The 25,385-nt window shown below is 38.6% G+C and overlaps 2 protein-coding genes across 3 annotated transcripts in view; one reads left to right on the forward strand and one right to left on the reverse strand.

The window, feature by feature from the left end:
- LOC100437729 (zinc finger protein 708) overlaps positions 1-25,385 on the reverse strand; it is a 63,643-nt gene that overhangs the window by 19,641 nt on the left and 18,617 nt on the right. Inside the window, exons 2-4 of one of the 2 annotated variants that reach the window (XM_063720032.1) lie at positions 24,454-24,580; positions 23,207-23,302; positions 22,200-22,995 (exon numbers count right to left, since the gene is read on the reverse strand). In XM_063720032.1, the coding sequence (XP_063576102.1) occupies positions 22,928-22,995; positions 23,207-23,302; positions 24,454-24,580 (291 nt within the window). In that variant the 3' untranslated portion in view covers positions 22,200-22,927. Of the gene's footprint in view, positions 1-22,199; positions 22,996-23,206; positions 23,303-24,453; positions 24,581-25,385 lie in introns of those variants that run through there. The other variant, XM_054540044.2, reaches the window with a different exon arrangement.
- On the forward strand, positions 10,063-12,807 carry LOC129051902 (endogenous retrovirus group K member 6 Env polyprotein). Its single transcript, XM_063720016.1, has one exon. The coding sequence runs from the start codon at positions 10,202-10,204 to the stop codon at positions 12,299-12,301; it is 2,100 nt and encodes a 699-aa protein (XP_063576086.1). The 5' UTR covers positions 10,063-10,201; the 3' UTR covers positions 12,302-12,807.

Raw genomic sequence — 25,385 nt, forward strand, 5'->3', positions numbered from 1 at the left:
TGACTATTTAGAAAAAATGCTAACATACTTCTTTAACTTAAAAAGCCCACAAAATTTCAGACAAGACACAATCTAAGAAAATGTTTGAGGGACTCCCAAAATCTGTAGCCAAGATAACTGGTTTCAGACTATACCAGGCCTAAGCTACATTATAAAGATTGTGACAGGGCCGGGCTCAGTAGCTCACAGCTGTAATCCCAGCACTTTGGGAGGCCAAGGCGGACAGATCACCTGAGGTCAGGAGTTCAAGACCAGCCTGACCAAGATGGAGAAACTCTGTCTCTACTAAAATTACAAAATTAGCTGGGCATGGTGGCACATGCCTGTAATCCCAGCTACTCGGGAGGCTGAGGCAGGAGAATCGCTTGAACTCGGGAGGCAGAGGTTGTGATGAGCTGATATTATGCCATTGCACTTCAGCCTGGGCAACAAGAGCAAAACTCCATCTCAAAAAAAAAAAAAAAAAAAGATTGTGACAGGTAGCTTGTTTTTAATGTCTAAATCTCAATCAAAAATTAATATACACAAAATATTAGGGCAGGATGACCCCATCAAAAACATTACTAAACTTTCAGAAGCAACCATAGGAATATAAAGATGTATAAATTTTTTAAATTTAAAGTAAATTAAATACTACACAGTGAATGAAACAGGAACACAGACAACAACTGAAGTTCAGAAAAATGAGGATGACAATAAAAATATTAAACAAATCAAAAAACATAAATTAGGAAGATAAAAATGTCACAGACAAGAAAAGAATCTTAGGAGCTGCAAGATAGAGTAATGTATTATTTATAAAAATGTCTTATGAGATAACCAGTAAATTTTCAAAAAAAATTGGAAGGCCTGAAGAGAACTGGGTGATATAGTCAAAGTCCTGGGGAAAAAAAACAGCTGTCAAGTGAAAATAATACAACTAAAAAGAACTGGCCGGGCACAGTGGCTCATGCCTGTAATCCCAGCACTTTGGAAGGCCGAGGCGGGTGGATCACCTGAGGTCAGAAGTTCGAGACCAGTCTAGCTAACATGGTGAAACCCCGTTTCTATTAAAAATACAAAAAATTAGCCAGGCGTGGTCACATGCCCCTGTAATCCCAGCTACTCAAGAGGCTGAGGCAGGAGATTCGGTTGGACCTGGGAGGCGGAGATTGCAGTGAGCCAAAATCACGCCATTGCACTCAAGCTTGGGCAACAAGAGCGAAACTCCTTCTCAATAAATAAATAAATAAATAAATAAATAAAAAAGAACTGTCCAACTGAATAAAAAGAAAGACCTTCCAAAATAACCCAATCCTGAAAAAGTATATTGGCACTGCCTATGCCCTACATGCCAAAGATGCTGAAAGGAGCTCATCCCACTGAAAATGACATGATGCAGGAAAACACATAATCATACAAAAATACATAACTTTCTGGGAAAGATATTTACATACACAAAAACAGAATTCCTTAGCATTTTAATAATCATGCAGAAAGCATTATTAATTATTCTCTAAAATTTAAATATAAAAGCATAGAAATGATTATAAACATCTGTTAATGTAACATAAAAATAAATAATTAGTGGCCAGGCACGGTGGCTCATGCCTGTAATCCCAGCAGTTTGGGAGGCTGAGGAGGGCGGATCAGCTGAGGTCAGGAGTTCAGGACCAGCCTGGCCAACATGGTGAAACCCCATCTCAACTAAATATATAAAAATTAGCTGGGTGTGGTGGTGGGCAACTGTAATCCCAGCTACTTGGGAGGCTGAGGCAGGAGAATCGCTTTAACTTGAAAGTTGGAGGTTGCAGTGAGCCGAGATTGCACCATTGTAATCCAGCCTGGGTGACAGAGTGAGACTCTCAAAAAAATGAATAAATAAAAATTTAAAAATATATATGTATATAATTAGCAACATCAGTAACAAAGTAGAGAGCAGATGTAATGAGATTTTTTTGTATGCAAATAAGGTTTATATATATATATATATATATATATATATATATATATATTTTTCAGATGGAGTCTCACTCTGTCGCCCAGGCTGGCATGATCTCGGCTCACTGCAACCTACGTTTCCTGGATTCAAGCAATTGTGGTGCAAATAAGGTTAATTTTTACTACATTAAAATTGTTTTATTTTTTAAAGTTTTTATGTAATTCCCAAGGTACCACAAAGAAAATATCTGTATAGATACACAAAAGAAAATAAGAGAGTAGTGAAAGCATATTAATACAAAAACCAAAGGACACAAAAGAAGACAGAAAGAGGGAAAATGAGGGACAAAGATACAAGAATTAAACAATAGAATTAATAAAATTACATTAGTTACTCTTTCAGAAAATTATTTAAATATATATAAAATTAACTTTTCAATTTAGAGACATAATTTTCAATAAAATGATTTATTAAAATCTTTCAAATACCAAGATTCATTTGCCTTTTTACAAGAGTCAGTTGAAATCTAACAATAAAAAAAAGACTGAAAGTAGCAAGATGAAAGTAGAAATTTTATGTAAATATTAACCAAATGAGAGAAGAAGAGGTCAAAATAATATTACACAAGCTACATCTTAAGTCAAAAAGTGTCATATTTAATAAGATGTACTTTAAGTCAAAACTCTGAAAAGAGAAAAAAGGACACTGAACAATAGTAGATTCATTTACTGGGAACGAATGACTAGTGTGTGTGTGTGTGTACGCATGCACATCTCACATGAGGGTTTCAAATATATAAAACAAATATTGACGGAATCGAAGAAACACACAGAGAGCAATATAATTATAGTAGAATATATCAAGACCCCATTTTCTTAATAAAAATAAAACAAGATGGAATATTAGTAAGGGAATAGAAAACTTGAAATCAGTATGGAACAATTATTTCTAACAGAGGTATAGAGAGCTGAACATCAGGATACACACCCTTCCCAATAGCTCATACAACATTCTCCTTGAAAGGACTGTCTGTTAGGCCAAAAAAATTCTTAACAAATTTTTTAAAACTGAAATTTTATGAATTACTTTCTGTGACCAAAATAGAATGAGATTATAAAACAATAATTTAAAAAACGGAAACATTCACAAATATATAGAAATTGAACAACACATTTTTGAGTGTGCTGTTGTTGAAAGGTTGAAAAAATTAATATTGTGTAGATGTCCATGCTGCTCAATGTAATCTAGAGATTTAATGTAATGTCTTTCAAATTTCTTATTGCACTTCTGAAGAAATAGAAACAGCAACCCCAAAAGTATATGGAATCTCAAGAGACTATACCCAACAATCTTCAAAAAAAGGAACAATGTTAGAGGTATCACAGTTCTTTACTTCAAAATACATGACAAATCTACATAATAAAAACAATTTTGTATTAATATAAAGATAAGAAAGTAGACTAATAAAATAGAATCCAGCACATGAACTTTCACATATATGGTCATATAAAGAGTCATTTGCATACCCATAATTATTGCAGCACTGTTACTGAAAGCCAATAGGTAAAAGCAATGCAAATTTCTGTTACAAAATCATTTAGTAAATATAATTTGAAATCTAAAAACACTGGAATATCACTCAGTTTGCAAAAAGCAGAAAATATTATAACAACTATAAAGATAAATCTTAACATTATGCAAAATGAAATGAGCCAGTCACAAAAAGACAGAGATTGTATGATATGTCTAACAGTTACACTCTGAAACAGAACAAGAATGGTGTTTGAAAAGTGAGATGAAATGGGAATAATTGGTAGTTGTTTAATGTATATTAAGATTTAGCTTTACGGCTGTGGGGAAAAGCAAGAGAGATCAGATTGTTAATATGTCTGTATAGAAAGAAGTAGACATAAGAGACTCCATTTTGTTCTGTATTAGGAAAAATTCTTCCGCCTTGAGATGCTGTTAATCTGTGACCTTACCCCCAACCCCGTGCCCTCTAAAACATGTGCTGTGTCAAACTCAAGGTTAAATGGATTAAGGGTTGTGCAAGATGTGCTTTGTTAAACAAATGCTTGAAGGCAGCATCCTCCTTAAGAGTCATCACCACTCCCTAATCTCAAGTACCCAGGGACACAAAAACTGTGGAAGGCTGCAGGGACCTCTGCCTAGGAAAGCCAGGTATTGTCCAAGGTTTCTCCCCATGTGATAGTCTGAAATACGGCCTCGTGGGAAGGGAAAGACCTGACCGTCCCCCAGCCTGACACCCGTAAAGGGTCTGTGCTGAGGAGGATTAGTGTAAGAGGAAGGCATACCTCTTGCAGTTGAGACAAGACAAAGGCATCTGTCTCCTGCCTGTCCCTGGGCAATGGATGTCTCGGTATAAAACCTGATTGTACATTCCATCTACTGAGATAGGGAAAAACTGCCTTAGGGCTGGAGGTGAGACATGTGGGCGGCAATACTGCTTAACAAAGCATTGAAATGTTTATGTCTATGCATATCTAAAGCACAGCACTTGATTCTTTACCTTGTCTATGATGCAAAGGCCTTTGTTCACGTGTTTGTCTGCTGACCCTCTCCCCACTATTGTCTTGCGACCATGACACATCCCCCTCTCTAAAAAACACCGATAAGTAATCAATAAATACTAAGGGAACTCAGAAGCCAGTGGGATCCTCCATCTGCTGAACGCTGGTCTCCTGGGTCCCCTTATTTCTTTCTCTTCACTTTGTGTCTTTTCCTTTTCCAAGTCTCTCATTCCACCCAACGAGAAACACCCACAGCTGTGAAGGGGTGACCCACCCCCTTCATCTGGTGCCCAACGTGGAGGCCTTTTCTCTAGGGTGAAGGTACGCTCGAGCATGGTCATTGAGGACAAGTCGACGAGAGACCCCGAGTAAGTCTAGTCAGCCTTACGGTAAGCTTGCACACTCGGAAGAAAGCTAGGGTGATAATGGGGCAAACTAAAAGTAAAACTAAAAGCAAATATGCCTCTTATCTCAGCTTTATTAAAATTCTTTTAAAAAGAGGGGGAGTTAAAATATCTACAAAAAATCTAATCAAGCTATTTCAAATAATAGAACAATTTTGCCCATGGTTCCCAGAACAAGGAACTTTAGATCTAAAAGATTGGAAAAAAATTGGTAAGGAACTAAAACAAGCAGGTAGGATGGGTAATATCATTCCACTTATGGTATGGAATGATTGGGCCATTATTAAAGCAGCTTTAGAACCATTTCAAACAGAAGAAGATAGTGTTTCAGTTTCTGATGCCCCTCAAAGCTGTGTAATAGATTGTAAAGAAAATACAGGGAGAAAGTCCCAAAAGGAAACGGAAAGTTTACATTGCGAATATGTAGCAGAGTCAGTAATGGCTCAGTCAACGCAAAATGTTGACTATAATCAATTACAGGAGGTGATATATCCTAAAACATTAAAATTAGAAGAAAAAGGTCCAGAATCAGTGGGGCCATTAGCGTCTAAACCACGAGGGCCAAGTCCTCTAGGTCAGATGCCCGTAGCATTACAACCTCAAACGCAGGTTAGAGAAAATAAGACCCAACCACCAGTAGCTTATCAATACTGGCCACCGGCCGAACTTCAGTATCAGCCACCCCCAGAAAGTCAGTATGGATGTCCAGGAATGCCCCCAGCACCACAGGGCAGGGCGCCTTACCCTCAGCCGCCCACTAGGAGACTTAATCCTACGGCACCACCTAGTAGACAGGGTAGTGAATTACATGAAATTATTGATAAATCAAGAAAGGAAGGAGATACTGAGGCATGGCAATTCCCAGTAATGTTAGAGCCGATGCCACCTGGAGAAGGAGCCCAAGAGGGAGAGCCTCTCACAGTTGAGGCCAGATACAAGTCTTTTTCAATAAAAATGCTAAAAGATATGAAAGAGGGAGTAAAACAGTATGGACCCAACTCCCCTTATATGAGGACACTATTAGATTCCATTGCTCATGGACATAGACTCATTCCTTATGATTGAGAGATTCTGGCAAAATCGTCTCTCTCACCCTCTCAATTTTTACAATTTAAGACTTGGTGGATTGATGGGGCACAAGAACAGGTCCGAAGAAATAGGGCTGCCAATCCTCCAGTTAACATAGATGCAGATCAACTATTGGGAACAGGTCAAAATTGGAGCACCATTAGTCAACAAGCATTAATGCAAAATGAGGCCATTGAGCAAGTTAGAGCTATCTGTCTTAGAGCCTGGGAAAAAATCCAAGACCCAGGAACTGCCTGCCCCTCATTTAATACAGTAAGACAAGGTTCGAAAGAGCCCTACCCTGATTTTGTGGCAAGGCTCCAAGATGCTGCTCAAAAGTCAATTACCGATGAAAAAGCCTGTAAAGTCATAGTGGAGTTGATGGCATATGAAAACGCCAATCCTGAGTCTCAATCAGCCATTAAGCCATTAAAAGGAAAGATTCCTGCAGGATCAGATGTAATCTCAGAGTATGTAAAAGCCTGTGATGGAATTGGAGGAGCTATGCATAAAGCTACGCTTATGGCTCAAGCAATAGCGGGAGTCGTTTTAGGAGGACAAATTAGAACATTTAAAGGGAAATGTTATAATTGTGGTCAAATTGGTCATTTAAAAAAGAATTGTCCAGTCTCAAATAAACAGAATCTAACTATTCAAGCGACTACAACTACAGGTAGAGAGCCACCTGACTTATGTCCAAGATGTAAAAAAGGAAAACATTGGGCTAGTCAAAGTCGTTCTAAATTTGATAAAAAGGGGCAACCATTGTCAGGAAACGAGCAAAGGGGCCAGCCTCAGGCCCCACAACAAACTGGGGCATTCCCAATTCAACCCTTTGTTCCTCAAGGTTTTCAGAGACAACTACCCCCACTGTCCCAAGAGTTTCAGGGAATAAGCCAGTTACCACAATACAACAATTGTCCCCCGCCACAAGTGGCAGTGCAACAGTAGATTTATGTACTATACAAGCAGTCTCTCTGCTTCCAGGGGAGCCCCCACAAAAAATCCCCACAGGGGTATATGGCCCGCTGCCTGAGGGGACTGTAGGACTAATCTTGGGGAGATCAAGTCTAAATCTAAAGGGAGTTCAAATTCATACTGGTGTAGTTGATTCAGACTATAAAGGAGAAATTCAGTTGGTTATTAGCTCTTCAATTCCTTGGAGTGCCAGTCCAGGAGACAAGATTGCTCAATTATTACTCCTGCCATATATTAAGGTTGAAAATAGTGAGATTAAAAAACCAGGAAGGTTTGGAAGCACTGATCTGACAGGAAAGGCTGCATATTGGGCAAGTCAGGTCTCAGAGAACAGGCCTGTGTGTAAGGCCATTATTCAAGGAAAACAGTTTGAAGGGTTAGTACACACTGGAGTGGATGTCTCTATCATTGCTTTAAATCAGTGGCCAAAAAATTGGCCTAAACTAAAGGCTGTCACAGGACTTATCAGCATAGGCACAGCCTCAGAAGTGTATCAAAGTACTAAGATTTTACATTGTTTAGGGCCAGATAATCAAGAAAGTACTGTTCAGCCAATGATTACTTCAATTCCTCTTAATCTGTGGGGTCGAGATTTATTACAACAATGGGGTACGGAAATCACTATGCCCGCTCCATTATATAGCCCCACGAGTCAAAAAATCACGACCAAGATGGGATATATACCAGAAAAGGGACTGGGAAAAAATGGAGATGGCATTAAAGTTCCAATTGAGACTAAAATAAATCAAGAAAGAAAAGGAATAGGGTATCCTTTTTAGGGGCGGCCACTGTAGAGCCTCCAAAACCCATACCATTAACTTGGAAGACAGAAAAACCAGTATGGGTAAATCAGTGGCTGCTACCAAAACAAAAACTGGAGGCTTTACATTTATTAGCAAATGAACAGTTAAAAAAAGGACATATTGAGCCTTCATTCTCGCCTTGGAATTCTCCTGTGTTTGTAATTCAGAAGAAATCCGGCAAATGGCGTATGTTAACTGACTTAAGGGCCGTAAACGCCGTAATTCAACCCATGGGGCCTCTCCAACCCGGGTTGCCCTCTCCGGCCATGATCCCAAAAGACTGGCCTTTAATTATAATTGATCTAAAGGATTGCTTTTTTACCATCCCTCTGGCGGAGCAAGATTGTGAAAAATTTGCCTTTACTATACCAGCCATAAATAATAAAGAACCAGCCACCAGGTTTCAGTGTAAAGTGTTACCTCAAGGAATGCTTAATAGTCCAACTATTTGTCAGACTTTTGTAGGTCGAGCTCTTCAACCAGTTAGAAACAAGTTTTCAGACTGTTATATTATTCATTATACTGATGATATTTTATGTGCTGCAGAAACGAGAGATAAATTAATTGACTGTTATACATTTCTGCAAGCAGAGGTTGCCAACGCAGGACTAACAATAGCATCTGATAAGATCCAAACCTCTACTCCTTTTCATTATTTAGGAATGCAAATAGAAAATAGAAAAATTAAGCCACAAAAAATAGAAATAAGAAAAGACACATTAAAAACACTAAATGATTTTCAAAAATTGCTGGGAGATATTAATTGGATTCGGCCAACTCTGGGCATTCCTACTTATGCCATGTCAAATTTGTTCTCTATCTTAAGAGGAGACTCAGACTTAAATAGTAAGAGAATGTTAACCCCAGAGGCAACAAAAGAAATTAAATTAGTGGAAGAGAAAATTCAGTCAGCACAAATAAATAGAATAGATCCCTTAGCCCCACTCCAACTTTTGATTTTTGCCACTGCACATTCTCCAACAGGCATCATTATTCAAAATACTGATCTTGTAGAGTGGTCATTCCTTCCTCACAGTACAGTTAAGACTTTTACATTGTACTTAGATCAAATAGCCACATTAATTGGTCAGACAAGATTATGAATAATAAAATTATGTGGAAATGACCCAGACAAAATAGTTGTCCCTTTAACCAAGGAACAAATTAGACAAGCCTTTATCAATTCTAATACATGGCAAATTGGCCTTGCTAATTTTGTGGGAATTATTGATAATCATTACCCAAAAACAAAAATCTTCCAGTTTTTAAAATTGACTACTTGGATTCTACCCAAAATTACCAGATGGGAACCTTTAGAAAATGCTCTAACAGCATTTACTGATGGTTCCAGCAATGGAAAAGTGGCTTACACAGGGCCAAAACAACGAGTAATCAAAACTCCATATCAATTGGCTCAAAGAGCAGTCATTACAGTGTTACAAGATTTTGACCAACCTATCAATATTATATCAGATTCTGCATACGTAGTACAGGCTACAAGGGATGTTGAGACAGCTCTAATCAAATATAGCATGGATGATCAATTAAACCAGCTATTCAATTTATTACAACAAACTGTAAGAAAAAGAAATTTCCCATTTTATATTACTCATATTCGAGCACACAGTAATTTACCAGGGCCTTTGACTAAAGCAAATGAACAAGCTGACTTACTGGTATCATCTGCATTTATAAAAGCACAAGAACTTCATGCTTTGACTCATGTAAATGCAGCAGGATTAAAAAACAAATTTGATGTCACATGGAAACAGGCAAAAGATATTGTACAACATTGCACCCAGTGTCAAGTCTTACACCTGCCCACTCAAGAGGCAGGAGTTAATCCCAGAGGTCTGTGTCCTAATGCATTATGGCAAATGGATGTCACGCATGTACCTTCATTTGGAAGATTATCATATGTTCATGTAACAGTTGATACTTATTCACATTTCATATGGGCAACTTGCCAAACAGGAGAAAGTACTTCCCATGTTAAAAAACATTTATTGTCTTGTTTTGCTGTAATGGGAGTTCCAGAAAAAATCAAAACTGACAATGGACCTGGATATTGTAGTAAAGCTTTCCAAAAATTCTTAAATCAGTGGAAAATTTCACATACCACAGGAATTCCTTATAATTCCCAAGGACAGGCCATAGTCGAAAGAACTAATAGAACACTCAAAACTCAATTAGTTAAACAAAGAGAAGGGGGAGACAGTAAGGAATGTACCACTCCTCAGATGCAACTTAATCTAGCACTCTATACTTTAAATTTTTTAAACATTTATAGAAATCAGACTACTACTTTTGCAGAACAACATCTTACTGGTAAAAAGAACAGCCCACATGAAGGAAAATTGATTTGGTGGAAAGATAATAAAAACAAGACATGGGAAATAGGGAAGGTGATAACGTGGGGGAGAGGTTTTGCTTGTGTTTCACCAGGAGAAAATCAGCTTCCTGTTTGGATACCCACTAGACATTTGAAGTTCTACAATGAACCCATCGGAGATGCAAAGAAAAGCACCTCCGTGGAGATGGAGACGCCACAATCGAGCACCGTCGACTCACAAGATGAACAAAATAGTGATATCAGAAGAACAGATGAGGTTGCCATCCACCAAGAAGGCAGAGCCACTGACTTGGGCACAACTAAAGAAGCTGACACAGTTAGCTACAAAATTTCTAGAGAACACAAAGGTGACACAAACTCCAGAGGGTATGCTGCTTGCAGCCTTGATGATTGTATCAACGGTGGTAAGTCTCCCTATGCCTGCAGGAGCAGCTGCAGCTAATTATACCTACTGGGCCTATGTGCCTTTCCCGCCCTTAATTCGGGCAGTCATATGGATGGATAATCCTATAGAAGTATATGCTAATGATAGTGTATGGGTACCTGGCCCCACAGATGATCGCTGCCCTGCCAAACCTGAAGAAGAAGGGATGATGATAAATATCTCCATTGGGTATCATTATCCTCCTATTTGCCTAGGGAGAGCACCAGGATGCTTAATGCCTGCAGTCCAAAATTGGTTGGTAGAAGTACCTACTGTCAGTCCTAACAGTAGATTCACTTATCACATGGTAAGCGGGATGTCACTCAGGCCACGGGTAAATTATTTACAAGACTTTTCTTACCAAAGATCATTAAAATTTAGACCTAAAGGGAAACCTTGCCCCAAGGAAATTTCCAAAGGATCTAAAAATACAGAAGCCTTAGTTTGGGAAGAATGTGTGGCCAATAGTGCGGTTATATTACAAAACAATGAATTCAGAACTATTATAGATTGGGCACCTCGAGGTCAATTCAACCACAATTGCTCAGGACAAACTCAGTTGTGTCCAAGTGCACAAGTGAGTCCAGCTGTTGATAGCGACTTAACAGAAAGTCTAGACAAATATAAACATAAAAAATTACAGTCTTTCTACCCTTGGGAATGGGGAGAAAAAGGAATCTCTACCCCAAGACCAAAAATAATAAGTCCTGTCTCTGGTCCTGAACATCCAGAATTGTGGAGGCTTACTGTGGCCTCACACCGCATTAGGATTTGGTCTGGAAATCAAACTTTAGAAATGAGAGACCGTAAGCCATTTTATACTATCGACCTAAATTCCAGTCTAACGGTTCCTTTACAAAGTTGCGTAAAGCCCCCTTATATGCTAGTTGTAGGAAATATAGTTATTAAACCAGACTCACAAACTATAACCTGTGAAAATTGCAGATTGTTTACTTGCATTGATTCAACTTTTAATTGGCAGCACCGTATTCTGCTGGTGAGAGCAAGAGAAGGCGTGTGGATCCCTGTGTCCATGGACCGACCGTGGGAGGCCTGGCCATCCATCCATATTTTGACTGAAGTATTAAAAGGCATTTTAAATAGATCCAAAAGATTCATTTTTACTTTCATTGCAGTGATTATGGGATTAATTGCAGTCACAGCTACAGCTGCTGTGGCAGGAGTTGCGTTGCACTCTTCTGTTCAGTCAGTAAACTTTGTTAATGATTGGCAAAAAAATTCTACAAGACTGTGGAATTCACAATCTGGTATTGATCAAAAATTGGCATATCAAATTAATGATCTTAGACAAACTGTCATTTGGATGGGAGACAGACTCATGAGCTTAGAACATCGTTTCCAGTTACAATGTGACTGGAATACATCAGATTTCTGTATTACACCCCAAATTTATAATGAGTCTGAGCATCACTGGGATATGGTTAGACGCCATCTACAAGGAAGAGAAGATAATCTCACTTTAGACATTTCCAAATTAAAAGAACAAATTTTTGAAGCATCAAAAGCCCATTTAAATTTGGTGCCAGGAACTAAGGCAATTACAGGAGTTGCTGATGGCCTCACAAATCTTAACCCTGTCACTTGGGTTAAGACCATTGGAAGTACTACAATTATAAATTTCATATTAATCCTTGTGTGCCTGTTTTGTCTGTTGTTAGTCTGCAGGTACACCCAACAGCTCCAAAGAGACAGCGACCATCGAGAACGGGCCATGATGACGATGGCAGTTTTGTGGAAAAGAAAAGGGGGAAATGTGGGGAAAAGCAAGAGAGATCAGACTGTTAATATGTCTGTATAGAAAGAAGTAGACATGAGACTCCATTTTGTTTTGTATTAAGAAAAATTCTTCCGCCTTGAGATGCTGTTAATCTGTGACCTTACCCCCAACCCCGTGCTCTCTAAAACATGTGCTGTGTCAAACTCAAGGTTAAATGGATTAAGGGTTGTGCAAGATGTGCTTTGTTAAACAAATGCTTGAAGGCAGCATGCTCCTTAAGAATCATCACCACTCCCTAATCTCAAGTACCCAGGGACACAAAAACTGCGGAAGGCCGCAGGGACCTCTGCCTAGGAAAGCCAGGTATTGTCCAAGGTTTCTCCCCATGTGATAGTCTGAAATATGGCCTCATGGGAAGGGAAAGACCTGACCGTCCCCCAGCCTGACACCCATAAAAGGTCTGTGCTGAGGAGGATTAGTATAAGAGGAAGGCATACCTCTTGCAGTTGAGACAAGACAAAGGCATCTGTCTCCTGCCTGTCCCTGGGCAATGGAATGTCTCGGTATAAAACCCGACTGTACGTTCCATCTACTGAGATAGGGAAAAACTGCCTTAGGGCTGGAGGTGAGACATGTGGGCGGCAATACTGCTTAACAAAGCATTGAAATGTTTATGTCTATGCATTTCTAAAGCACAGCACTTGATTCTTTACCTTGTCTATGATGCAAAGGCCTTTGTTCACGTGTTTGTCTGCTGACCCTCTCCCCACTATTGTCTTGTGACCATGACACATCCCCCTCTCTGAAGAACACCGATAAGTAATCAATAAATACTAAGGGAACTCAGAAGCCAGTGGGATCCTCCATCTGCTGAACGCTGGTCCCCTGGGTCCCCTTATTTCTTTCTCTTCACTTTGTGTCTTTTCCTTTTCCAAGTCTCTCGTTCCACCCAATGAGAAACACCCACAGCTGTGAAGGGGCGACCCACCCCCTTCAACGGCCAGGCAGTGCTGTACTCCCAGCACTTTAGGGGGCTGAGGGGGGTGGATCACAAGGTCAGGAGTTCAAGGCCAGCCTGGCCAAGATGGTGAAACCCTGTCTCTACTAAAAATACAAAAATTAGCCAGGCATGGTGGCGGGTGCCTGTAGTCCCAGCTACTTGGGAGGCAGAGGTTGCAGTGAGGCGAGATTGCACCACTGCACTCCAGCCTGGGTGACAGAGTGAGACTCTGTCTCCTACACACACACACAAAAACAGATTTAGCTCTGCAAGATAAAAACATTTTAGCATATGTTGCATACTAATATAAATATAATTAATTAATTAATATAATTAATATAAATATAATTAATATGAATAAACTAAATATTTAAAAATCTTGTAGGTGAGGTGCAGTGGTTCATGCCTGTAATCCCAGCACTTGGAGAGGCTGAGACAGATGGGTCACTTGAAATCAGGAGTTCAAGACCAGCCTGGCCAACATGGTGAAACCCCATCTCTACTAAAACAACAACAACAACAATAACAACAATAAAAAATTAGCTAGGTGTGGTGATGCACACCTGTAATCCCAGCTACTCAGAAGGCTGAGTCAAAATAATTCCTTGAACCCAGGAGGTGGAGGTTGCAGTGAGCCACGATCACACCACTGCACTCCAGCACAGGAGACAGAGTGAGACTCCATCTCAAAAAAAAAAAAAAAAAAAAGTTGTTTTTTTAATTCTAAATTTTGCTGTGTGTTTTTGACAAATAAAAGTAAACAATAATACTTAAAAGAGATAGTTATCATAGTTTAAAAAATATCTTTAAATCCAAAAATAATAGAGATTCACAAATAAATTTAATGTTAATATTAGAAGAATTTCTATCACTATTCACTTAGGATTAAACAAGCATTCACAACACACCTACACAACAAATACACAAGTTATAAAAAAAATACATGGATAGGCTGGGTGCAGTGGCTTATGTCTGTAATCCAAGCACTTTGGGAGGGAGGCAGATCACGAGGTCAGGAGTTCGAGACCAGCCTGACCAACATGGAGAAACCCCATCTCTACTAAAAATACAAAATTAGCCAGGAGTTGTGCCACTGAACTCCAGCCTGGGCAACAGAGCAAGACTCCGTCTCAAAAAAAAAAAAAAAAAAGGCCAGGCACGGTGGCTCATGCCTGTAATCCCAGCACTTTGGGAGGCTGAGGCGGGCAGATCACATGAGGTCAGGAGTTTGAGACCAGCCTCAACATGGAGAAACCCCGTCTCTACTAAAAATACAAAATTAGCCAGGTGTGGTAATGCATGCCTGTAATCCCAGCTACTCAGGAGGCTGAGGCAAGAGAATTGCTTGAACCTGGGAGGCGGAGGTTGCGGTGAGCTGAGATTGCACCATTGCACTCCAGCCTGGACAACAAGAGCAAAACTCTGTCTTAAAAAAAGAAAAAAAAAAATACAGGGATAATATTTACACAAGCAAACAAACAGAGATAATTATATTGGCAGTAGACATATGGCTGATTCATATTTAATTTTGCTCGACATTGTCTTAAATTGCATTGAGTTAATCATTGTCATATACAATTTATTATTATTATTTATTATTATTTTTTGAGACAGAGTCTCGCTCTGTCTCCCAGGCTGGAGTGCAGTGGCACCATCTCAGCTCACTGCATGCTCCACCTCCCAGGTTCATGCTATTCTCCTGCCTCAGCCTCCCAAATAGCTGGGACTACAGGCGCCCACCACCAGGCCCAGGTAATTTTTTGTATTTTTAGTAGAAACAAGGTTTCACTGTGTTAGCCAGGATGGTCTCGAACTCCTGACCTCATGATCCACCTGCCTCGGCCTCCCAAAGTGTTGGATTACAGGCATAAGCCACCATGCCCGGCCTGTCATACACAATTATAATATAAACTAAAATATCAAAACACAATTAATTGGTGTGAGGTGGCATAACCTAAAAAATATAACTCAAAAATATAAAATTGCAAAACAAAATTAAAATATGAAATGTAAAACTTATTAGACACCATCAAATAGATTAATATATTCATGAAAGAAATCCTAGAAAAAAGAATACAGAGAAAAACTAATATGAGGACATTTCAAGATAAAAACAACCTGAGAGCCAGGCACAGTGGCTCACCCCTGTAATCCCAGCACTTTGGGAGGCCAAGGTGGGCATATCACTTGAGGTCAGGAGTTCAAGACCAGCCTGGCCAACATAGTGAATCTCGATCTCTACTAAAAAAATACAAAAATTAGACAGGGTGCAGTGGCTCATGCCTGTAATCCCAGCACTTAGGGAGGCCGAGGCAGGTGTTTCACGAGGTCTGGAGTTCGAGACCAGCCTGGCCAGATGGTGAAACCCCATCTCTACTAAAAATACAAAAAAAAATTAGCTGGGAGCGGTGGCAGTCACCTGTAATCCCAGCTTCTCCGGAGGCTGAGACAGGAGAATTGCTTGAACCCGGGAGGTTGAGGTTGCAGTGAGCCAAGATCAAGCCACTGCATTCTAGCCTGGGTGACACAGCTAGACTCCATCTCAAAAATAAAACAAACAAACAAACAAACAAAAAATTAGCTGGGCATGGTGGCACGTGCCTGTAATCCCAGCTACTCAGGAAGCTGAGGCAGGAGAATCACTTGAACTCGGGAGGCGGAGATTGCAGTTAGCCAAGATCACAGCACTGCACTCCAACCTGGGCAACAGAGTGAGACTTTGTCTCAAAAAAGAAAAGAAAAACCTAAGAACTTTCCAAATTTTGATGTAATAAAAAAAATTTCTAACCAATAATACTTGACCCAAAATCATTTTACTTTAAAAACAAGATAAAAATAAAGACTCCAAAATAAAAGGTGTGAGTGTTCATCACTACTAGCAGAGTCCTATGAAAAGTACTACATGGTGTCCAGGCACAGTGGTTCGGGCCTATGAATCCTACAGTTTTAGCAGGCCAAGGCAGCCAGATCACTTGAGAACAGGAGTTCAAGATCAGCCTGAGCAACATAGTGAGACTCTGCATATAAACAAAGAGAAATACTAAAATGAGTCCATTATTTTGAAAATTAAAATGATGCTGGCCAGCATCATAAAACCATATATAAAATAAAGCTCTCTATTAAATGTAAATATACAGACACATGTAGAATTATTTACTATCATAATGATGGTACACAAAATCCTTAAACTACTTCTACAGAATATGAAATATAAAATATAAATCTGTTAGTAGATGCATAGTATAAAATAATCTTTAATATCAATAACTACTGAAAAATATAAAGGTATAGCTTTTGTATTAAATTGAAGTTGTTACGAGATTAAAATATATCATTTTAGTTTTGGCTGGGTGCTGTGGCTCACATCTGTAATCCCAGTACTTCGAGAGGCTGAGGCGGGTGTATCACCTGAGTTCAGGAGTTTGAGACCAGCCTGCCCAACATGGCAAAAACCCATCTCTACTAAAAATACAAAAAATTAGCTAGGTGTGGTGGCAGGTACCTGTAAACCCAGCTACTTGGGAGGCTGAGGCAGGAGAATTGCTTGAACCTGGGAGGTGGAGGTTGCAGTGAGCTGAGATCATGCCTCTGCACTCCAGCCTGGGTGACAGAGCGAGACTCTGTCTCAAAAAAATAAAATAAAATAGAATATATTATTTTCATATTAAAATGTTTTATGTAATCTCCATTTCTCAAGACAATTACAAAGATAATATTTATGGAATGTATAAATAAGGAAATGGAAAAATAACCAAAGCATGTCACTACACAGAATAAACAAAAATAAAGGCAGTAAAACAAGAAATGAGAAAAAAAATCTACAAGAAACACATAACAATAACAGTAAAACTGGTAATAGTAACACTATTTTAAAGCAATCATTTTAAATACAAATTAATTAAACTATTTAATAGAAAGAAACATAATCCCAGCATGTTTTGAGGTCAAAGTGGGCTGATCACTTGATCCCAGGAGTTTGAGATCAGCCTGAGCAACATCTCAAAACCCTGTCTCTACAAAAAAAAATGCAACAAAACTTGCCGGGTGTGATGGCAAATATTTGTAACACAGCTATTTGAGAGGCTGAAAGGAGAGGATCATCAGAGTTTGGAAAGTTGAGGTTCAGTGAGCCATGATCATGCCACTGAAAACCAGCCTGATTGACAGAGTGAAACCCTATTTCAAAATTGAATGAATAAATAGGCCAGGCATGGTGGCTCATGCCTGTAATCCCAGCACTTTGGGAGGCCCAGGAGGGTGGATCACTTGAGGCCAGGAGTTTGACACTACCCTGGCCAACACAGTGAAACCCCATCTCTACTGAAAATAGAAAAAATTAGATGGGTGTGGTGGCACATGCCTGTAATCCCAGCTACTTGGGAGGCTGAGGCATGAGAATCACTTGAATCCAGGAGGTGGAGGTTACAGTGAGCCAAGATCACGCTACAGCACTCCAGCCTGGGCAATAGAGTGAGATCCTTTCTCAAAAAGAAAAAAAATTAAAATAAATGAATAAATAAATAAAATTATAAAAAAGAAAAAGAAAAAATATCTGAGTAACTGGAAAAAAGCATACAATATGCTGCCTACAAGAGACTGGTTTTAGCATTGTGTTGAATAGACTGAAAGTAACATAATAGAAAAAATTTATTTTTCATGCATATACTAACCACAATTGGGTGAGGTAGTTATAATTATATTAGACATAATATGCTTTTAGTCAAGTACTAGCATGAGAACAAAATTGATATTATATAATGATAAAATAGGGCAATTTACCAGGAATCTGTAACTATTACATCTCTCTCTGTATATGTATGTATGTATAAAACATCAGAGCTGCAAAATATATAAAGCAAATACTGACAAAAGTAAAGAAATACTTAGCAACATAATAACTGTAAACATCAACACCCCATTTGCAATAATAAATAAGAAAATAAAAAACTCAGACATTATAGACTGTATTATTTTACATACAGAGGAATAGCTGAGAGTAGATAATTTATAAAGAAAAAAGGTTTATTTGGCTCACAGTTCAGCAGACTGTACAGTAAGTGTGTGCCAGCATCTGTTTCTGGTGAGTAAGGGTCTTAGTAAGCTTATAATCATTGTGGAAGGCAAAGTATAACTGGACACATCACACAGTAAGAGACAGAGTAAGTGTGAGGTGAAGAAGCCAGGTTTTTTTTTTTTTTTTAACCAACCAGCTCTCATTTGAATCAATAGAGTGTAACCTTTTTGATTATTAAAAGGATGGTGCCAAGCCATTTATGAGGAATTTGCTCCCCCATGACCCAAACACCTCCCACCAGGTCCCACATCAAACAGGAGGATTATATTGCAGCATGCGGTTTAGAGAAAATGGACATCCTCTAACCTTAGGCCAACCATATCACGTCACCAACTAGGCTTAACAGACATGTACAAAACTTTCCAGGCAAAAGCAAGAGAATACACACAATATTCTTACTTGTTCCTGGTGTGTTCTGTTACAACACATACCAAGTCTTATTAAATTTATGAATACCGGCTGAGTGCAGAGGCTCATATCTATAATCTCAACATTTTGGGAGAATCACATGGCGCAAAAAGTTTGGGACCAGCTTACACAACATAGTGAGACCCTGTCGCTACTAATAATTCAAAAAATTAACCAGGGGGAGTAGTGCATTTCTGTAGTCCCAGCTCAAAAATTTGAGGTAAAAGGATCACTTGAGCCCAGCAGGCTGAGGTTGCAGTGAGCCAAAATCATGTCACTGCACTACAGCCTGGGCAACAGAGTAAGATCCTGTCTCAAAATAACAACAAATACATTTAAGAAGACCAAAAGTATACACTATGTTTTCTGACCAAAACTGAAAGAAACTAGGAATTAAAAGCCAAAGTAAAACTGTGAAATCCAAAAATATAGGAAATTAAAACACACTCTTCAACAGATTCTTTTTTTTTTTTTTTTTGAGATGGTGTCTCGCTCTGTTGCCAGGCTGGAGTGCAATAGTGTGATCTCGGCTCACTACAAACTCTGCCTCCAGGGTTCAAGCAATTCTCCTGTCTCAGCCTCCTGAGCAGCTAGGACTACATGTGCGTGCCACCATGCCCAGCTAATTTTTGTATTTTTAGTAGAGACGGGGTTCCACCAGCTTGGCCAAGATGGTCTCGATCTCTTGACCTTGTGATTCGCTCGCCTCAGCCTCCCAAAGTGCTGGGATTACAGGCATGAGCCACTGCACCCAGCTACTTTTCAACATATTCTTGCTCCAGGGTCAAAAAATTTAATATTTCAAAGACATTACTATGACCTACAGTGGTGAATGAATTTAATATAATCTCTATAAAAACCCTAATCACACAGTTTTTTACAGAAATATAGTTTTTTTTTATTTATTTTTTTTTAGATGGAGCCTCACTCTATTGTCAGGCTGGAGTGCAGTGGCTGCAGTGACATGATCTCGGCTCACTGCAACCTCTGCTTCCCGGATTCAAGCAATTCTCCTGCCTCAGCCTCCTGAGTAGCTGGGAATACAGGCACCCACCACCACGCCCAGCTAATTTTCATATTTTTTTTTAGTAGAGACAGGGTTTCACCATGTTCGCCAGGATGGTCTCGAACTCCTGACCTCATGATCTGCCCGCCTTGGCCTCCCAAAGTGCTAGGATTACAAGTGTAAGCCACTGGGCCTGGCTTAAAATTTTTAAATTTGATTATAAACTATAGATAAACGCCCTTGAAAAAGAACAAAGAGGCATTATACTTTCTGATTTCAAAACATATTAAAAGCTACAAAAACAAAACAATGTGGTGCTGACACAAAGATAAACAGATGAAAGAACAGAATAGAGAGCCCAGAAATGAACTCTTCTGTATAAGATAAAATAATCTTCCACAAAGTTGCCATGAGCGTACAATAGAGAAAAGATATTCTCTTCAAATATTGTTGAAAACCGGAAATTGACACTGATGAAATAAAGTTGGATCATTTCCTTGAACAAAATACAAAAAAAAAATGGTTTAACTAAATACTTAAACATGAAAAGATAAATAACACCTCTTAGAAAAAATATAGGAAAAAGTCATGTCATTGGTCTTGGCACTGTTTTTTCAGATATGACACAAAATGCATGAGCAACTACAACAAGAATAACCATTAAGATTTAACTGCATTATACTTCAAAATTTCTGCACATCAAAACAAAAATTCAATAGACAATGCCTCCTAGAAAATGGGTGAAAATATTTGCAAATCACAAGAGATGTGTGATGAGTTAATATTCAAAATATATAAACAACTATTAAAACTGAACAATAAAGCTGAATAACTTGATTTATTAATGAAAAAATAATTGAGCTGAATTTTCATTAAAAAAGATACCCAAATGTGAACAAGTATTTGAAAAGAAAAGCAAAATTAATAATTTGTAGAGAAACATATAAAAAAGAAAAATGAAATCACCTCACACCCATTACAATGGCCACTGTAAATTCATGAAATACACCAAATCTGTTGATAATGCAATGAAAATAAAACCCCTGTTGATTGTTGGTAGAAAACAAAGAGCAGCCATTGTTTTAAAATGTTATAAATATTGGCCGGGCATGGAGGCTCAGGCCTGTAATCCCAGCACTTTGCGAGACCAAGGCAGGCAGATCACAAGGTCAGGAATTCAAGACCAGCTTGACCAACATGGTGAAACCCCATCTCTACTAAAAATACAAAAATTAACCAGGTGTGGTGGTGCACACCTGTAATCCCAGCTACTCGGAAGGCTGAGGCAGGAGAAATCACTTGAACCCGGGAGGCAGAGGTTTCAGTTAGCCGAGATCAGGCTACTGCACTCCAGCCTGAGCAATAAGAACAAAACTCCATCTCAAAAGAAAAATAAAATAAAATAAAACAGAATAAAATAAAATAGGAATTACAACTATCCAAGCCTCTTGTAACCAGCCAACTAAAGGTGGACCCTAGTACAGAAACTGCAGGCTTGAGACCAAGCTACTACCCCTCTCCACAAACCCAGAGGGCATCCCAGAACGCTGGCAGCCCAAAAAAGAAGACCTTGGCTGGGTGAAGTGACTCATGCCTGTAATCCCAGCACTTTGGGAAGCTGAGGTGGGTGGATCACAAGGTCAGGAGTTCAAAACCAGCCTTACCAACATGGTGAAACCCCGTCTACTAAAAATATAAAAATTAGCTGGGCATGGTAGCACACACCTGTAATCCCAGCTACTCGGGAGGCTGAAGCACCAGAATCACTTGAACCCGGGAGGCAGAGGTTGCAGTAAGCCGAGATGACATGACTGCACTACAGCCTGGGTGACAGAGCGAGACTCAGTTTCAGAAAAAAAAAAAAAAATCTTTACCTTCTGAAATCAGTTTATCAGTTTATAAAAACTTGAAGAGGCATTTGCATTTTCAAATTTACAGACACCAATGCCAAACTACATTGTGCCCACTTGTCAATGCTTCTCTTTTAACATAACACTGAAAATATGTGGCAGAAGAATTAGTCAAAAAATAAAAAACCCATTGAAATTGAAGGCAAGTAAAACGTTTCTGTTTGTAGATCATAAAATCTTACATATAAAAATACATAAACAGTACATTAAAACCTATCTAAATTAATAAATACACTCAGTAAATTACCAAATATAAAATCAACATACAAGTTATGGTTCCATAAACCTAAATTGTCTAATAACATAAAGGAAGAAAACAATATTATTTACAATAGCATTAAAATAATATATTTCTGAGAACAAATTCACCCAAGAAAGTGAAAAAAATCTTTACAATAAAAGATATAAGATTTCAATGATGAAATTAGAGAAAACACAAGTTTTAAAATATTTAATATCTATGGATTTAAAGAATAAATATTGTTAAAATACCATATTATCCAAAGTGATCTATAGATTCAAGAAACTGCCTATGAAAATTCTAGTGGCATTTTTTTCATAGTAATAGAAAATACAATCCCTAAATTTACATGAAACTACAATAAATTTTTTTTTTTTTTTGAGATGGAGTTTTACTCCTATTGCCAACGCTGGAGTGCAGTGGCACAATCTCAGCTCACAGCAACCTCTGCCTCCCGGGTTCAAGCAATTCTCCTGCCTCAGCCTCCGGAGTAGCTGGGATTACAGGCATGCGCCACCACACCCAGCTAATTTTGTATTTTTAGTAGAGACGGGGTTTCACCATGTTGGTCAGGCTGGTCTTGAACTCCTGACCTCAGGTGATCCACCCACCTCGGCCTCCCAAAGTGCTGGGTTACAGGCGTGCACCACCGTGCCCAGCCCAGTAAATCTTTTTAAGAGACAGGGTCTCCTTATGTTGCCCAGGTTGGTATCCAACTCCTAGGCTTAAGGGATCCTTCTGCCTCGGCCTTCCAAAGTGATAGGATTACAGCTGTGAGCCACTGCCCCCAGCCAAAACTACAAGAAACTTTGAATAGTCAAAGCAATCATGAGAAATAAGAACACAGCAGAACATCATACTTTTTAATTTCAAACTATATTTCAAGCCTGTAGTAATACAAATAGGATGAAATGTTCAGAAAAATATAAAAACCAATGGAACAGAAACCACAACTCTTACCACATTTCGGACATGATGCAAAAAGAGAACTTACAAAATAGTTTAACACAGAGTTTCTCAAAATTATGCAGATATTTCTGAGTCTCCAAAAACAATGGAAAAAAAAAGTCAGATTGTGCAGTCTCTTACATGCCACGAAGAGGACTTCAGCTCACTGTAAACTTGAAGGAAGATCACTGAAGGGAAAGTAGAATTTTTAAAGAATTTAAAAGCATAAGACAGAAGATGCCCCCATGTTGAAGTTAAAAAAACAAAACAAAACAAAACAGCTGCCTAGAAACTATTTCCTTTGGAACACAGATTTCCAAGTCAAATTTTAAGGACTGGCTTTCTCTTTTACCTTTGGACCTCTCATCTGTGTCATCTGTTGTATTCACTCTCACCTACCTGGAGGTTTGGCTACCATCTCATGTCTCTTCATATTCCAGGGCTCTTTTCCTTGCTCCAGACAGGTGATCAGGTCTAAATTAGACACAGCAATACCTGTTTTATTAAAAATAAATAACATGAATCTTGCTCATATTCTCCAATTACCAACCTAGTAATTTTCTCAGTAAAGAGAATGTAGGCCAGGCACAGTAGCTCATGCTGGTAATCCCAGCACTCTGAGAGGCCGAGGTGGGTAGATCACCTGAGGTCAGGAGTTCGAGACCAGACTGGTCAACATGGCAAAACCCTGTCTCTACTGAAAATACAGAAATTAGCTGGATGTGGTGGTGCACACCTGTAGTCCTAGCTTCTCGGGAGGCTGAGGCAGGAGAATCACTAGAACCCAGGAGGCAAAGGCTGCAGTGAGCTAAGATTGCACCACTGCATCCAGCCTGAGTGACAGAGCAACACTCCGTCTCAGAAAAAAATATTTTAAAAAGAGAATGTAATAGAATATTCTAGTAAATTAATCACAAAATATATTCTACTAAATTAATCACAAAATACTAACATAACAAAATTTCTAAATATTAAGAAAATATTTTCAATTTGTATATTCTTAATTTTACTACTCAGTGCTACTGAATCAAAAATTGGTGGTGGCAATTAGATTTTAAGGTGTGGGCAACAGTATTTTATGCCACTAAATTTCTGGAATTACCACTAATCTAGAATGAAGGATACAGATCAGCTCAGAAAGGAGGAAAGTTCAGGTCAGGGTGAAACATCTACACAGATAAATCCCACATTTTCTTAAAAACAGGTAGCTGAAACTCATTTATGTAAAGCATAAATTGCCAAAAAACACGCAACAAAAAAGAGAAATGAAACCTTTAGAGTATATTAGGAATTGTGTATTAAAGTTATCCTCACCCGCCGGGCAAGGTGGCTCACGCCTGTAATCCCAGCACTTTGGGGGGCTGAGGCGGGCAGATCCTGAGGTCAGGAGTTCAAGATCAGCCTGATCAACATGGTAAAACCCCGTCTCTACTAAAAACACAAAAATTAGCCGGGCATGGTGGCACACGCCTGTAATCCCAGTTACTCAGGAGGCTGAGGCAGGAGAATCGCTTGAACCCTGGAGGCAAAGGTTGCAATGAGCCAAGATCGTGCCACTGCACTCCAGCCTGGGCAACAGAGTGAAACTCTGTCTCAAAAAAATAAATAATAAATAATAAAAATTAAAAAAAAAAACTTATCCTCACCCAGGAATACCAGGTTACTGTAGTTCTCTAACATGACATTCCTATATAAATTCTGCTGTGCAGTGTCCAGGCATTGCCACTCCTCCAGAGAGAATTCTATGGCCACATCCATAAATGTCAATGGTCCCTGAAAAACACATACACACACATATTTACCAAGTGGTTATGGACAGAATTTTTAATTTGACTCAAGGCGAAATGAGAGAGTAAAAAGAACTTGTTCTGACTTATAGGAGTGACTGAAATTATACAATAAAATAATTTTCAACACAGAAATATTCTCTAATGTATTCTCTAACTCTGAAAAAAGAGAGTAGTATAAGATCCACAGAATCAGCGTATATATGTTACTTTTCTGAATGATAAAGTATAAACTTAAGGGCATGAACACAAACATGTACATTTTTTATTGCTATATATACATCACACAGAATGACTTGTGTATATTTTTCACATAGAAAAGACATGTTGAGTTAGAAAGTGCTTCTCAAATTTTAGTCTGTAAAATAAACTGGAGATCTTGTTAGTGGAGATTATTTTTTCAGAAGATCTGGAATAAAGTCTCGGTTTTTGAATTTCTAACAAGCTCACCAAAAATGCCAGTGTTTTTGGCCCAAAAAGAATATTTTGTCAAACATCCAGTAAGTAGAAGGGCCTGTGTTTTTTTCCATTTTACTTACCTGTAAACAAAGATAAGAGCTTTCATTTTCCAAAGACATATGTATACAAGGAAAATCTAAGAAAAAGTCAGCTCCCAGATAAAATATGATGATTTATGCATATTAGCTGCATAAAGATACTTAATAATGAATAGAAAAATAATTAACTCTATGGTGAAAATATGTTTTAGAGAGCTCTTTAACCAAAAGAATTATTTTGTCTTTTTTTTTTTTTAACCAAAAGAAATATTAACATCAACTGCACTAGGACAA

The sequence above is a fragment of the Pongo abelii genome, chromosome 20 (genome assembly GCF_028885655.2).
Source record: "Pongo abelii isolate AG06213 chromosome 20, NHGRI_mPonAbe1-v2.0_pri, whole genome shotgun sequence".
Classification (NCBI taxonomy): domain Eukaryota; kingdom Metazoa; phylum Chordata; class Mammalia; order Primates; family Hominidae; genus Pongo; species Pongo abelii.